General features: G+C 39.6%; 2 protein-coding genes across 6 annotated transcripts in view; one reads left to right on the plus strand and one right to left on the minus strand.

Annotated features, from left to right (window-relative positions):
* The first annotated feature begins 2,588 nt into the window (after positions 1-2,588).
* On the plus strand, positions 2,589-13,920 carry LOC111327973 (serine palmitoyltransferase 2). Its single transcript, XM_088724683.1, has 11 exons — positions 2,589-2,969; positions 7,784-7,938; positions 8,926-9,071; positions 9,567-9,785; positions 9,894-9,999; positions 10,138-10,357; positions 10,949-11,075; positions 11,798-11,834; positions 12,240-12,338; positions 12,587-12,716; positions 13,662-13,920. Exons 1-11 carry the CDS (start codon positions 2,712-2,714, stop codon positions 13,767-13,769), a joined length of 1,605 nt encoding a protein of 534 aa, XP_088580809.1. The 5' UTR covers positions 2,589-2,711; the 3' UTR covers positions 13,770-13,920.
* The window catches only part of LOC111328013 (L-asparaginase), a 12,656-nt gene continuing 5,475 nt past the window's right edge, over positions 7,431-14,611 (minus strand). For 4 of the 5 annotated variants that reach the window (XM_022932352.2, XM_022932354.2, XM_022932355.2 and 1 more), the window contains 2 exons: positions 14,497-14,610; positions 10,819-14,105 (listed from right to left, as the gene is read on the minus strand). In XM_022932352.2, the coding sequence (XP_022788087.1) occupies positions 14,058-14,105; positions 14,497-14,610 (162 nt within the window). In that variant the 3' untranslated portion in view covers positions 10,819-14,057. Of the gene's footprint in view, positions 9,179-10,818; positions 14,106-14,496; position 14,611 lie in introns of those variants that run through there. The other variant, XM_088724681.1, reaches the window with a different exon arrangement.

Below are 14,611 nucleotides of genomic sequence, written 5' to 3' on the forward strand. Positions count from 1 at the left end.
GATTTCGTAAACTTTGATTTCGTAAACTCTGATTTGCACCACAAATCAGAGTCAATGTGCCAGTTTTTCGATAAACGTGGTTACCCTGTTTCTGTCGTTCAAGCGGGTTACCACCGCGCCCAAATTATTGGTCGACATTCAGCACTACAAACGCCGCATAAGGAAGATTCGGTTCTGTCCTCGTGTACCGGTTCACAAGAGCCAATACAAGAGACCAAACAATACACAATAGCTAACCGATGACTCCTAATCAAAGAAAGAACAATGGTAATTCCCTTGTGAGCCGGTACACCAGGACAGAACCGAAGATTCCGACCGCATTCCATTCACTCTCACGTTTCACCCTCACAACCACTCAGTTAAATCCATCATTCTTAAAACCTTTAAATTACTTCAAAACGATCCAGAGACAAGCACTATCTTTTCGCAGCCTCCGCTCATTTCATTCAAACGCGACAAAAACATAGGCAATCTTTTGGTCAGAAGTTCTTTTGAGACTAATGACCAACCAGGCACTTTTAAATGCGCTCATGCACGATGCAAAACGTGTCCTTTCATTCACAACACTGATAAAATATCGGGACCTAAACGATCCATTAAGATCACCGATCACTTCACGTGCACCTCCTCCAATGTAATCTATTGCATAACTTGCACTTATTGCAAAAAAATATACATCGGCGAAACAGGAAGAAGACTAAGTGACCGATTACGAGAACACCTTCGAGACGTGGTTCTCGTTGCCATGTTCCCAGCAATAACGTAGCTCCATTTTCTGCCTTTAAAAGCACACACAACCCACAATTCCTCTATTCGCTCCGACGAAAGGCTAACGCTCGAAACTTCAGCTTTTGTAATCATTACGGTGGCCAATTTACCATTTCAACTTTGTTGATATATCCAAATTATTTCGTTACCCCCACCGACGCAGCCCCAAACAGTTTCTTTAGAAACTATCCGCCTTTATAAATTCTTAAAGCTTTGATTAATGACAATTGGAGAGGGAAATATGTTAAAATGTTAAAATATAAAGTATTTAAAGCGATCACTGACAACAAATGAAGACGAAACATATAGTTGATGATAAGCACAAGAGTGAAGTAATGTTAGTAATGTTTTAGAGAAGTTTTAAACAATTACTTCTGCAATAAAAGCATTTTAAAGACGAGAGAGAGCTCAATTTTAGTTTGTCCTTTGCGATATAGTTGAGTACGGTCTCCAGGAGTGGCGTTTCTTACAGCAGCTATTTTCTAACTTATATAACCACTACCTAGTGAGGCCAGCCGCCTTAGTGTACTTATAGTAAAGAGTCTGAATCCGCGAATTGCTCGGACAGCGACGACTCTCTTGGAAAGTGAGAAGGGATGTATTTGATTGTCATAGTTTGAATATATCAACAAAGTTGAAATGGTAAATTAGCCACCGTTACGATTATAAAAGCTGACGTTTCGAGCGTTAGCCCTTGGTCGGAAGGGCTTGAAACGTCAGCTTTTATAATCGTAACGGTGGCCAATTTACCATTTCAACTTTGTTGATATATTCAAATTATTTCGTTACCCCCACCGACGCAGCCCCAAACAGTTCCTTAGAAACGATCAGCCTTTATTTATTTGATTGTCACTTGCGCATGGCCTCACAAACCATGCGGGTAGTGCAGAACGAAAAGAATGGAGGGACATGATGTCTACTTTGCAAAGCTTCCACGAGTAGCATTAATTTCAAAATGAAATGGGCCCACGTGTGTCAAATGAGTTTTTAAATAAATGACATTCGCTTGTCACCTTTCAGCTTAAAAAGCTAGAGGCAGTCTTCAAGGTTAATTTTGATGACGACGATGAGATTGCCTTCATTTTCATCTTAGCCCGCGTAATTCGAAAGTTTCACTGAAGGCCCAAGAAAGAGCAGGAACTGCGTGTTCGCTCACTTTTCTAAGGTGGACTTTTGTTGCGCTGCCTAACATAGCTGGAAGTTACCTACACAAAACAGAACAGTGTCAGTTGTAAAATCCCATAGTCCAGTCTCGGATAGCCTGCGTTGCAGCCGGGTGTGTCACAGGCTAGTCTCGTACTGAGCGCCAAATTTATCTTGTCAAGTTATGCCTGAAATATTTTTAGCACAGAATGAATGGTTGGTAAGGTCTTGCAGATGTTGATATATAGGAAGGCGTACTTAATGGCTCAAAAATGTAATCATTGCCAGTCTATTTTTTTTTATCTTCAAGATGAAGATTAATATTCGATTTTTTTCCGAAAAAAGGTATTTCCAACTATCGAATACAAACCGACGACATTACACACCGGACAACGGATAATTATTTTTACGACTTATCCTGCGAAGCTTAAAGAAATACTGCGTCGATGAAAACACAGCTGCGAAACAAGACAGTTGTTCGACTTCAGTTGGGTTATCATTGAATAAAGTTTGAACTTGGCTTTTGCCCGTAAAATATCCAACTATTCATCCGACTACAACAATAAAACCATGATAGTGGAAGAAGTAAACCGTTCGCTTGGTGCGACCTGTTTTATTTGTAATTTTTCAGGTTCTCGATGAAAGGATCAAACATGCTGGCAAGTATAAACAAACCAAGAATCGCCAGAACCTGACAAGTAAAACACAATGAAGTGAATGATACTCTCATCCTCACTTGAATGTTATAATATTCTTTTACATCACGCAGATGGTTGCAGCCTTGCACAATAAAATTAAAAATGGTGGCCGTTACTTACGCTACGCGGCGAACACAACATTCCATGAAAAATGGCTTCCCAAAGGGATCCAACGGTTTTGCAAGCCACGGGAAAGAGTACAGCGGTGAGCTGCAAGAAGAACTTGAAGAGACACCTTTGTCTATTGCTGTAATGACCTACTTGTCCTATTTCTTCTTGATAATCTTTGGCTACATGCGTGACTATATGCGTAAGTACCGGTTAGAGCAGTCCAAGTCTGTTCAGGAAACAGGAAATGAGGTAAGGATATAACTTTAAGTAATAAATCCTGTTTGTGCACAGATGAAATTGAAGAGAGAGTAGTTTCGCTGTAGGATATGCAATATCCGAAACTGGAGTTATAAATTAGACAATTTAAGTGTGCTAGCGCATAGACCTTACGTATAAACAAACATTTACGATTCGCTACGGCAAGCATGACATTGAAAACTGTTTTTGCCGCCAAGGGAAAATTAAGGGTAACGTAAGAAATTAGTTACTAGTACCGATGAAATATGACTCTGGAAAAAACGATAGAACGCGATGTTATTTAATTAGTCACGGCGAGGTACACTGTTGTGGGCAACGTCTGCTAAGGAAAAGCCTGAGTTATTTTTCTACGTGCCTTGAAATGAATGCTATGAACAAAATTTATTTCTACTCTAGAATAAAATGCTGACGAAAAATTTTGACGTGGCGCGCTTTCCATTCAACAAAAATCACGGGTTCAAAATGTCCGTATTTTCGCTGGCCGAATGGAACGCGTCCGACCGTATCCAAGAGGGCACACTCAAAACGTATTCCTAAATTTTCGAAAACTTATCCCGGAACTTTTCCCGTTCCGTTTGATTTCAGATCGGAAATCTCGAAATTTTTGGTCAAATGGAAAGCGCTAGTAGTGTAGAAAGGCGGGTCCTAGGACAAAATCGTTAAATTATCACGCATCTACGTTAATTTACCGATAAATCAGTTTAGTACTCACGCTCACATTTTCTCATCTACTTAGCGCCCACGTTCGATAATTTAACGACAATCGTCAAATTATCGAACGTGGGCGTTAAGTTTAACATCTCTAAAGGTAAACTTAACGCCCACGTTCGATAATTTAACGACAATCGTCAAATTATCGAACGTGGGCGTTAAGTTTAACATCTTTAAAGGTAAACTTAACGCTCACGTTCAATAATTTAACGACAATCGTCAAGTTATCGAACGTGGGCGTTAAGTTTAACATCTTTAAAGGCAAACCCCACCTTATCGACCATTTCACGTTAATTTAACACTTTTTTCCTTCACATCAAAAGTTTTTTCAACTCACGACTCATGAGTTGAAAGTGTCAAGAGTGTCTAGTTTTCTTTACTCAAAGAGTAATTCCCATGAGCCGATGTGTGTATCCCATCATCCATTATAACACGTTTATCATCATTCACCGACAAAGCGACTTTATTTATCTCTTGTGTACAAATTTCATGCTTATGACTTCGAATGACATACATCTTTCGAAGCTGTTCTTTCTTTGAAAACAAACATTTCTTGTAATCATCATGAGTAATCTTCTTCGCGACGCTTTTTTTGACACCTTTGCATTTTTTCTTTCATCGCCTTCAAACAATTTATAACTATTCAACTTTGCTCTTAACCCCACGAACTCTATGATTATTGATTCACCAGTTACAATTTTAAACATCCCTATGACTTTCTTATTTTGTCCAGTTTTTATTCCAGAAGGATGATTCAAATCAAAGTTACTCGTATCAACTATTGTCGTTACATCAGAAGCAAAGTCTTTGAAGAAATCATCAGTCTCAATCTCATAACAGAGACTGTCAGTATCAGTAAAAATAAGTTTGGATCTTTCACTGTATTTTGGTTCGATGTAATTATAATGAAAATCATACATCAATGTCTTGCTCAAATCCAGAATGCTCATCCCAAGATAAACAGGTTTGTTGAATATTATCTCAGTCTTTTTCATGTTCGTCGCCACCAATTTCTCAGAAAAGATGGTACAATTCTTGAAATTTGGTTTTGCTGCCAACTTCTTTGCACTCTTCTCATTATTCACCAATCGCAAGTCAATCCGATTTCTCAGATTCTCCATGGTCTTTCCAAAGACTGAGTTATTCATCAACTTGAAAAAATATTTTTCAAATTCATTCTTGGCTTTTGAGCGCAATCTAGTATTGAAGTCGATATATCTTTCATCCAATCACTCTCTTGAAATTTTATCCCTCTATGAATCTTTGTGAGTTTCATCCCCAACTGAAGATACAACTTGAGATTTTCACAATGAAGAATATATTTTTCTTTGTCGTTCAAGTTGGGAATCAACTTCTCCACATTGTTAATCTTTTTTCTCTCAGGAGCCAATGGATAATCATTGTGCAAGTCATGCAATTCTTCTGGATATAACAAATCAACCTCTAAAAAACACGAATAATTTTGCCAATATTTCAATTCAAATTCATCCATCCACACAAAGCCATGTGTTGGAAGTTTCTTTGCCATTGCCCAACCATAAAGATTATTTGCGTCAAGATATGATATGAATTTGGATGGTTCATTCTTGTCAAATTTTTCACCCATATACTTATTATTCGCTCGACCACTCGATTGGAAATCATTGAAATCCCACCACTAGTTCCCTTTTTAATCATCAACAACATGTCTGAGTCAGACATGAGTTGGAGTCTCACTCCTGTCTTTTTCAAACATGCATCCCAAGCCAACCCAGGCGCAGTATAATACCAAGCTGGGTCGAGACCGTAGTTTTTTCTACAAACATCAAGAAAATTTTCAAAGACATCATACAAAAGCAACACATCTGCTTCTTTGTAGAGATTGTGATAATCTGTCAAGGTTTTGCAATCAAAAACTCACCACACCTTTTTTGCATGTACGTAATCTTCTTCAGAAATACATTCTCCATTGGTTGAAGAGAAAAAAGCGCTTCTCAGTGGTAATTAAGTTTCATCTAGCTTATCAAGTTTATCCATATATTCATAAGGATAAACTCCTTTCCTCAGGAAAAGATCAAGTTTTTTGCCTTTGTAATACTTTTGCATCGTTTTGAATCTATTCTTTGAATCTGATGCCAGATTGGAAACCAGTTCTTCAAGACTTGAAGTCATAAACTTCAAGCTGTCAACAAAGCGCAATGTAAATGTCACATGTTTTTCTTTACCTTTTTCATCAACTCTTGTGTCGACCTTTACTTGCTTTGAGAAACTGATGTATTTTTCTTCATTGCTGGCAATACAATCAATCTTTCGCCATGTCTCAGCAAGAGATTTGATGAAGAGATGGACTTGGTGGTAAATCTGGTGGCGGAAGTGCAGATGTTGTCGGCTGCACCAGAAGAGCTTGGATTCCTGTGGTTAATGCGTTTTAATTTTCTGTTAATTTCGCAGTGACTTTATCCTGTCTATCGTCGATTGTTTCTTTCACCTCCTTTACCCTGCTAACAATGGGTTGAAATATTTCCTCTCTTTCGAACCGCATATCTTGTCGTTTATCACTTATGTCTCGTAATGTGTTCTTAACATTTTGTCTTAAACGTTCAGCACTTGGTTCTTTTTCAAGATTTTTACCAAATTTTTCAACATCCATATGTTTCATATGTTTGTTGTTGTTTGATCCATATTTTTATTATAAACAACAAAAATAATCGGTAATCAGCATTTTTTGTCCATGAAATTTTCAACTCATGAGTCGTGAGTTGAAAAAACTTTTGATGTGAAGGACAAAAGTGTGAAATTAACGTGAAATGGTCGATAAGGTGGGGTTTACCTTTAAAAGATGTTAAACTTAACGCCCACGTTCGATAATTTGACGATTGTCGTTAAATTATCGAACGTGGGCGTCAAGTTTACCTTTAAAGATGTTAAACTTAACACCCGCGTTCGATAACTTGACGATTGTCGTTAAATTATCGAACGTGGGCGTTAAGTAGATGAGGAAATGTGAGCGTGACTGCTAATCTGATTTATAGTTAAATTAACGTAGATGCGTGATAATTCAACGATTTTGTCCCAGGACCCGCCTTTCTACACTACTAGCGCTCCATTGGTTATGCAAGAATAAGAGAGGCTCTTCGTTTATGACCTCTGGACTTTTAACCGTAACGCATGCTCAGTAGGTTTAATTTTGGGGGGGTAACCAGGCGTGATCTTGGGCACGTGCTTGTGCAAAACGGCTGCACGGCGGATGAAGACAATGGGGTTACGACCCTCTATTAAACAAATTGGATAAGCTTTGGTCGTTGTTATTTAGTGAAAAACGATATATTCTTTTGTAACTTTTATGTTTTAATGTGTGTCACAAACATATTTGTGAGCGTTTAAGCGCTAAGAGTATCTATATTTTTTTAATTTAGTTTTTAATGAAAAGTCCGAAAGAACAACAGCATACGTAAACAACGCTGACAAGCATTTGAAAATTTCACTTTTGATTACGTTCAGTTACGATCCTAACACGTGCATTGCGTCGAAAAAAAAATGAAGGCACGCGTTCATATCAGTAATATTTTTTTCTGTCTAGACGAATACAACAATGGTCGATAATGGTTTACCTTGTATAGGTAATTTTATGGGGCTGAGTAAAAGCTACGTATTAGTTAATATCACGCATGTTTTCATAAATTCCGGAAGTTGTTGCAACTTCTGAAACACAAGTGATATTAATCCATAGTTTTACGAGGAAAGGTGGGATTATTTCTTATGATGCAAAGGGCAAAACTCCTGCGCGTTGTTACGCAATTTTATGGGAAGCCATCATAGAATTCAGTTTTCAGGTAGTGTCAGTGAACTGTAAAACGTATCAATTAACAGAATGAAATTTTATTTTTTGAAGAACCACGTCAAAGTAATGAAACCAGCCCTTCTTTTTGCTATCAATGAAATTATAATACTTCTATCACATGACCGTTGCAAGCAAATTGGCAAATATAAGAGCAAAAAATTTTTTTCTACCCACTATGGTCACCAAAACGATTACAGCTTGGGACGCATTCAAAAGGGAAACTTCTTTGTTTATCTTGAGTCGATTAACGTGTTATATTTTTCACTGATTTCAGGGTTTTGTGCCGCTTTACTCCGATTTTAAGAGTTTCTACAAACGGAATCTTTACAATCGTGTGAGGGACTGTGTAAACAGACCCATTTGTAGTGTTCCTGGCGGAGAGGTTGCACTCGTGGATAGAGAGTCCGATGACTGGAACCAGACTTTCAGGTAGCCTTAAAGTAGTTTCCTCAGAAGGTTACTGCGGAGTCGCGTCAAAGTTTGCCCCTTTTTGTAGCGTTAAGTTATCAAGTTGATCATTTACATCAGGGGCATAGCTAGGGAGGAGGTCCCGGGGGCCAGAAGATCACGCCCCTTCGTGGTATTTTTGGTGGTCGGTGGTTAAACAAATTACAAACCAACCTCGTTCCCAGGGCCTTTTCCCTTAGTTGGGGGTGGAGTTGATACTAAAGCAAGAAAGCGCAAACCTGAAGAATCAACAGCGGGGATATCGACATCACTTTAGGGTAGTCTGACGCCTTCATAATTTGAAAAAATAGGTGGCATCATTTGAAAAAACGAGCATAAGCGTAATTTGGCCAAAAAAGAGCAGTGCTACTAGCATAATATGCAACTTTTACAAGTACAATCTATAAAAGCCCACCTGAAGGTCTTGGTGTGACTTCATTAGACCCTTCCCTCCCCCCTCTTTTAGAAAATCTTAACCAGGCTCCTGTGTAATCCGTGTCAATCTCCGTGTCTTACCTCCATGATGTTTTTCCACCTTAACCAAGACAAAAAGGTGCAGTCAGCGGTTTTTTGAGCCATGTCCATTTGTGATATCGCTCAAAGTGTTTATCTCGTGACTGTTATTCCGCCCTAACAAACTACCATCTCATGATATACTTTTAACATTAATATGAATAAAACTTCAAAAGTCCAGAAATGAGCGAATAAAAATATTATAATGTAGCTCTTTTCAGCCGGAACTATAACACCTACCAAGTCACTCAGTTTATGTAGTTTTTGCCAATTTTCATGACATTGCGGCGAAGATTTGGAATACCACTGTCATTAAAAAAAAAAATCACAAAAAACACTTGCAGACTTTGGTTTTTTACCCAAAAGATCAATAATGTAATCGCTATTTACGTGCACTTATTAATACAACGAGACACTAACATTATTGACTAGTTTAAAATGAATGGTTCTGCCTAGATACACAGGAACGACAACAAATTCTGTCAATCTTGGCTCTTACAATTATCTTGGGTTCGCGGAGAATTCTGGGCCCTGCGCAGATGCCGCTGAACAGGCAGTTCGTGAATATGGCATTGCAGGCTGCAGCTCAAGACATGAATACGGTGAGTCAAAGTCCGGGAGATACTCGTTCGTGCGCTGACGTTTGACTTCTGTGTTACTCCCCAAGATGTTAATGAGGCTGTACGGCGTGATTCATGAAGCCCTTTCACTATAACAGATTTGAAAGTAAGAGTTAATTGCTCTATCAATCTGGTGGATATTTTGGGCAGCCATGCACTTTATTTCATTTGTTTTATTACTTTATTGTAATTTAAATTTAATTTAATTCAGGGTGCAAATAAAGTTGTTGTTGCTCTATTTCAAGGGAAAGGTACTCACGGTGAGCAAATTAATACCTCATGTTGACGTAACTTACTGCGTGTGTTCGTTTTCTATGTTGAAATTCAACCAACACGCGAATTTTATCCAACGTTCCTCACTTCACAAGTGTATCAAATTTGGAATAAAATCGATATCAGGGGCACATTCACTCTCTGCATTTCAATTAAATTGATCTTTCAACCTCCAATTCCTCACAGCATTTCTCCATTTTCCAGGGACACTGGATATTCATAACGAGTTGGAAGCTCTTGTCGCCAGGTTTGTCGGTAAGCCTGCTGCTATGGTGTTTGGTATGGGATTCGCCACCAACTCTGCTAACATCCCCACCCTGGTGGGCAAGGGAGATCTGATTATCAGTGATGTGCTGAACCACACATCGCTAATCTTAGGAGCAAGACTGTCAGGAGCGAAGATTAAGGTCTTCAAACATAATGGTACGGTCAGGTCAACTTACGTAAATAGGAGCACCACTACAGGTTACTAGCCCCACCCCACCCCCCGCCTCTATACAACACATTCTCAGATCTCTGTTTTTATTACAGACATGTCAAGTTTGGAGAAAATCTTGCACGAATCGATTTCTCAAGGGCAGCCAATAACTCACCGAGCGTGGAAAAAGATTCTAATCATCGTTGAAGGGGTCTATAGGTAAGTCATATCATCCGAGGAAGAGATCTTCAGCATGAAAGAGATTGTCCGCAAATAATCAATCGGAACCCTTTTTACGATAATCAAGAAGTTCTTCTTATATAATTGTGTGAGCCAGTGTTTTTTTTTTTTTTTTAGTATGGAGGGCTCTCTCGCAAATCTCCCAGGGATCGTAGCCCTTAAGAAGAAGTACAAAGCATACTTGTACCTAGACGAGGCCCACAGCATTGGAGCCATGGGCCCAAACGGAAGGGGCGTAACAGAGTACTTTGGCGTGGACCCTGCAGATGTCGATATCATGATGGGGACATTTACAAAGAGTTTTGGTGCTGCTGGCGGTTACATTGCTGCCTCACAGGTGAGAACCACTCGTTTGGTTTTGAGGTGTTGGAGAGATTTAGCACCGCGTTTACGCGAAACGCGGTGAACGGCAAGAGTGACCACGTGACCTCGCTTTTTTCCCGCCATTTTCTCACGTTTACCTGTTGCGCTTTGCCATTTCTACGTTACGTGTTTCGTGTTTGCCGTGTACAGTGTAAGTAAGATTTTCTTCGCTTTTTCTCTCAGAGTAAAAGTTAGTTGCCGGAAAGGGCACCAAAACTATTTCTTTGAATTCATACAAGGCGCCCTCAAATGCACCATGACTTCAGCTTACGCGAAACTAGAGCATTAAGGTTCACTCTATTTTACGTGCAACGTGAAAGGACAAGCTGACGTTTGCCGTTTCACGTAAACGCGGTGCTCGATCTCTCTAATGACACTCCCAAGTACTACAGTTTAATAATTAATGGCAATATTGAGCATTGATCTACAACCACCTGTACAATTAAATTTAATTCTCATGAAGTTACAGCTAGGTGTATTTCATTTTAATGATCTCAAATTAAGCTAAGGTAGCGATTTGACAGCTACAACTTACAACGAAATGTCATTTTATTATTTCTTCTAGGAAATAATAGACCATATAAAAGGAAGTTCCCATAGTGCAGCGTACGCCTCTTTCATGTCGCCTCCAGTGGTCATGCAAATAATATCTTCGATGAAAATAATTATGGGCGAGGACGGTACAAGTAAAGGTTGGTAATAAAATGTGAAAAGTTCTGGTACATCCCTTCAATAGAGTGGTCAAACGTCTGCGCATGTGAGAACGTTGTAATGACTAGGTGGCGTGTTTTTCAGGCTGTCGGAACCAAGTTGTTTCCCACGAGTTATGAACAACCACACGGTTGTTTCCTATGTTTGGCGTACGGCCGGTCAGAATGGATTTCCTTGCGCATGCCCTTTTTTTTTTCTCCCCCAAGCCTTCAATTCCCCTAGTCGGTGGTCAAGTGTTAAAAGCTAATACACCTCGTTTTAAGAATGATTCTCCTTTAGCGGGAGAAGAGCGCATAGTGCGTATATGTATGCTCATTGTTTTAGGTTCAAGTTTTTCAGTTACCTGTGGGAAAAAAGCAGTCTCTTAGGAGAGACCTGTATCTTTTGGCGAATGCCAAGAATTTAGCGCGAGAGCTTTAGCTAACTAACATCGATTTTACAGCTTGCGTAGAATGCTGTTTTCCTTCGTTTGCTCTAGATTATTTGTCCAAGGAGCCAATCTGTTTCTTCATTTGTCTCAATGCCAAACTCGAAAAGAGTGAAGGCCCCTTTCTTTTCTTCTCTCACAAAGCCTCAATTTCCTCATTTTGTTGGTCAGTGCTTGAGCTTTCTCGACTAAAAACTTCTGTGAGATCGTGTCTGTATATTAAAGTGTAGGGAGGGTTACTTCTCGTCTCCACTAGAATTTCTGTTATGTTCTCAGGAAAACAGAGGCTTACCAGATTGGCACAGAATTGCAAGTATGTAGACTTATATGAATACTTAGGCCAATTTTTTCCTTACGGAGCCTCGAGCCCAGTTATGGGGTTGAACGACAACCAGTTGGTGAGGCAGTTGATATTTCCTTAGCATCTCAGTTGGCGCTTACGAAAGATCTTGAGGATCTCTAGCGTCTGATTTAAAATGCTAAAACAGTGGTTCTCATTATTGGTGCTGTGCTGCGGCACCAGCGTTTCGTAGGCCCCGAGCAAAGCGGGCGGCGAGAGGTCTACGAGGGGGGTCTGGCACTAATTGATTCCCCGCGTTTCTAAAACGTCCTTGTGGAAATCCCCAAATAATGATTAAGAAACCATCGTGCGGCGAGAGAAGTCGCCTATAAAATTATTTCATTACTTTACTTAATATTTGTGCTGTTTACATGACAGGTACTTCCGACAAAAGCTGAAAAAGATGGGCTTTATAGTTTACGGCCATGATGCCTCAGCAGTGGTACCCATTCTTCTTTACATGCCGGCAAAAACTGTGTAAGTTTTCTTTATCCTTTGATAAAGTGGATAGTTTACTGTCAAATTCCGTTTATTTGCCACTCTGATTTTACTCATTTACCTTCTAATGTGCTTGTTTTACGTTGCCCATAAAAGAAAACAAAAACATTAAAATCGATGAAAGAAGGCGGTACAAAGTTTGTATCACCTCAGTTACCGACTCAAGGATGGCCTTTTGTTAAGATTTCTTATGACGATTCAAATTTTTAAATGACACATTGTTTCAGTGCCTTTTCACGTGAAATGCTCAAAAGAGGCGTGGCTGTGGTCATTGCAGGGTTTCCTGCCACTCCACTGGTTAAAGCGAGAGCGAGGATTTGTCTGTCTGCGTCACACACCAGGGAAATGCTCGATAAGGTAATGTGGATTAATTTTTCCCTTAATAACCTCTTATCTTGTTCTTCAGGAGAGGATATATCTGTCAGAATATCGTAACCTTTGTCTTTGAGATCATATATTTTTATAACCAACCGGAATAAGGGTGAAATTGGAATTGTTTTTGTGCTAAATTCTCTTTTTTTTTTCTTTGTTGTTGTTGTTGCTTTTTTCCTTTTTCTTCTACTACTACTGAATTATGTTGCACTTGCTGTTCCATGACTACTTTCGCACGTGTTTTCGCACGCACATGTTTCTCTGACACGAGCGTTTCTCTCGCCTGTATATTAGGGAGCCTTAGGGACCTTAAGCAACCACGACGGCGACGAGAGGCACTTAAGCAGTCACGACGACCTTAAGCAGTCAGGACGGCAACGCCAAGGAAGACTTCGGTTAAAAAATGAATTTCTACTCTTAGTCAGAATTTCAAAAATGGCTGCATGAGCTTGCTACCTCATAAGGCGCCACAGCTCAACTTCAGCATGACGTATAGAAGTAGCGTTGAGTTCCAAATGGAAATTAAATTAATTTGCCGTCGCAGTTTCGGTTCGCAGACGACGCAAATTTTGGCGATTTCACGTTGTTGTTTTGCATGGGACGGCCAAGAAATGTACAAAGTTTCAAAACACACGTGCTGAGCTATTGTTCTGCCAATTAGATCTCTTGTTTTTCCACGTCATCGTTGCCGTCGCCGTCGTGGTTGCTTAAGGTCCCTAATATTCTCTTTTGTGATGCGATCCGCATCAAAAGTGACTACGTATATCGTGAGACAAACGATACTACTTCATCATTATTGTACTTTACCACGACGATTAAGCACAACCTTTTTTACGAAATTTTCTTTTACTAACTCTTGCTCGTCTTGTATCTCGTGTGTGTGTTTTCATTCGCGTTTCTAACCCAGGGTAATTGTATTTTACTCTTTAGGCTTTGAACGCAATCGACGAGGTTGGGGATATCCTCAGGGTCAAGTATTCAAGGCGAAAGAAAAACTGCCAAATCGTGAAAACAGAAGAAAACAGCTCTTCAGCTTAATTATAGACATTTTCATTTTTCGCCATAGAACTGCGAAAAAATTTCGGCATTGTATGTCGAACATGTTCCTCAAATAGTTGTGGATGAACTGGATCAAAGACGACTTTGAATAAATCACAGGAGGAGAATAAACCAAATAATTTTCAAGCAATTTTTGTTGGTCAAAAAATTCCGTCGATTAAAATCCGTGTATAGTTTGAAAAGAGAAGACGTCACGGCTCACATTAGGACCCAGGACTTGATAATTGGCTGGGACTAATTCACCCAGCCTTGATAAACGGTTTTTTTTTACCTCTTGGAAGTTGAAATCTCACCCCGTAAATTTGATACCATAAGCTGCAGAGGAATGAACGAGAAAGAGTTACAACTTCAATCGAGGTCGAACTGGCTCCTCCCCTAACCCTCTCCCCCTTCCCTAACCCTCTCCCCCTCCCCCCATGCGCAAAAAAAGTATTTTAGGATTGCATTGAATTCTCTTTGCTTCACTCTGTGATTGGTTCAGAAAACTTACGCCACTTCTTAACCAATCAGATGGAAATCAGGTTACTTATTTTTTACTGATTTCTCATTGGCTATTGGTTATATTTCCTTCGCTCTGATTGGCCCTTGTGATTGCTTTGGTTTTGTTTTACGACACTTGATCACAAAACGCTCAATTTCCCACAATTCTTTGAGAAAGAGACCATCAGGCATCGTCTCTGAGACAACATTTCAGAGTGAGACTTACCGATTTCCTGTCTTCTAATGTAAGTTCTTTCAGTCCCACAACAAATGCGACCTTGGTTAACGCGCATTCAACTGTCATATCTCCCCCAGGAACTACTCCTAACTCGACCAGACCC

Source organism: Stylophora pistillata, chromosome 6 (assembly GCF_964205215.1).
Source record: "Stylophora pistillata chromosome 6, jaStyPist1.2, whole genome shotgun sequence".
Lineage (NCBI taxonomy): Eukaryota > Metazoa > Cnidaria > Anthozoa > Scleractinia > Pocilloporidae > Stylophora > Stylophora pistillata.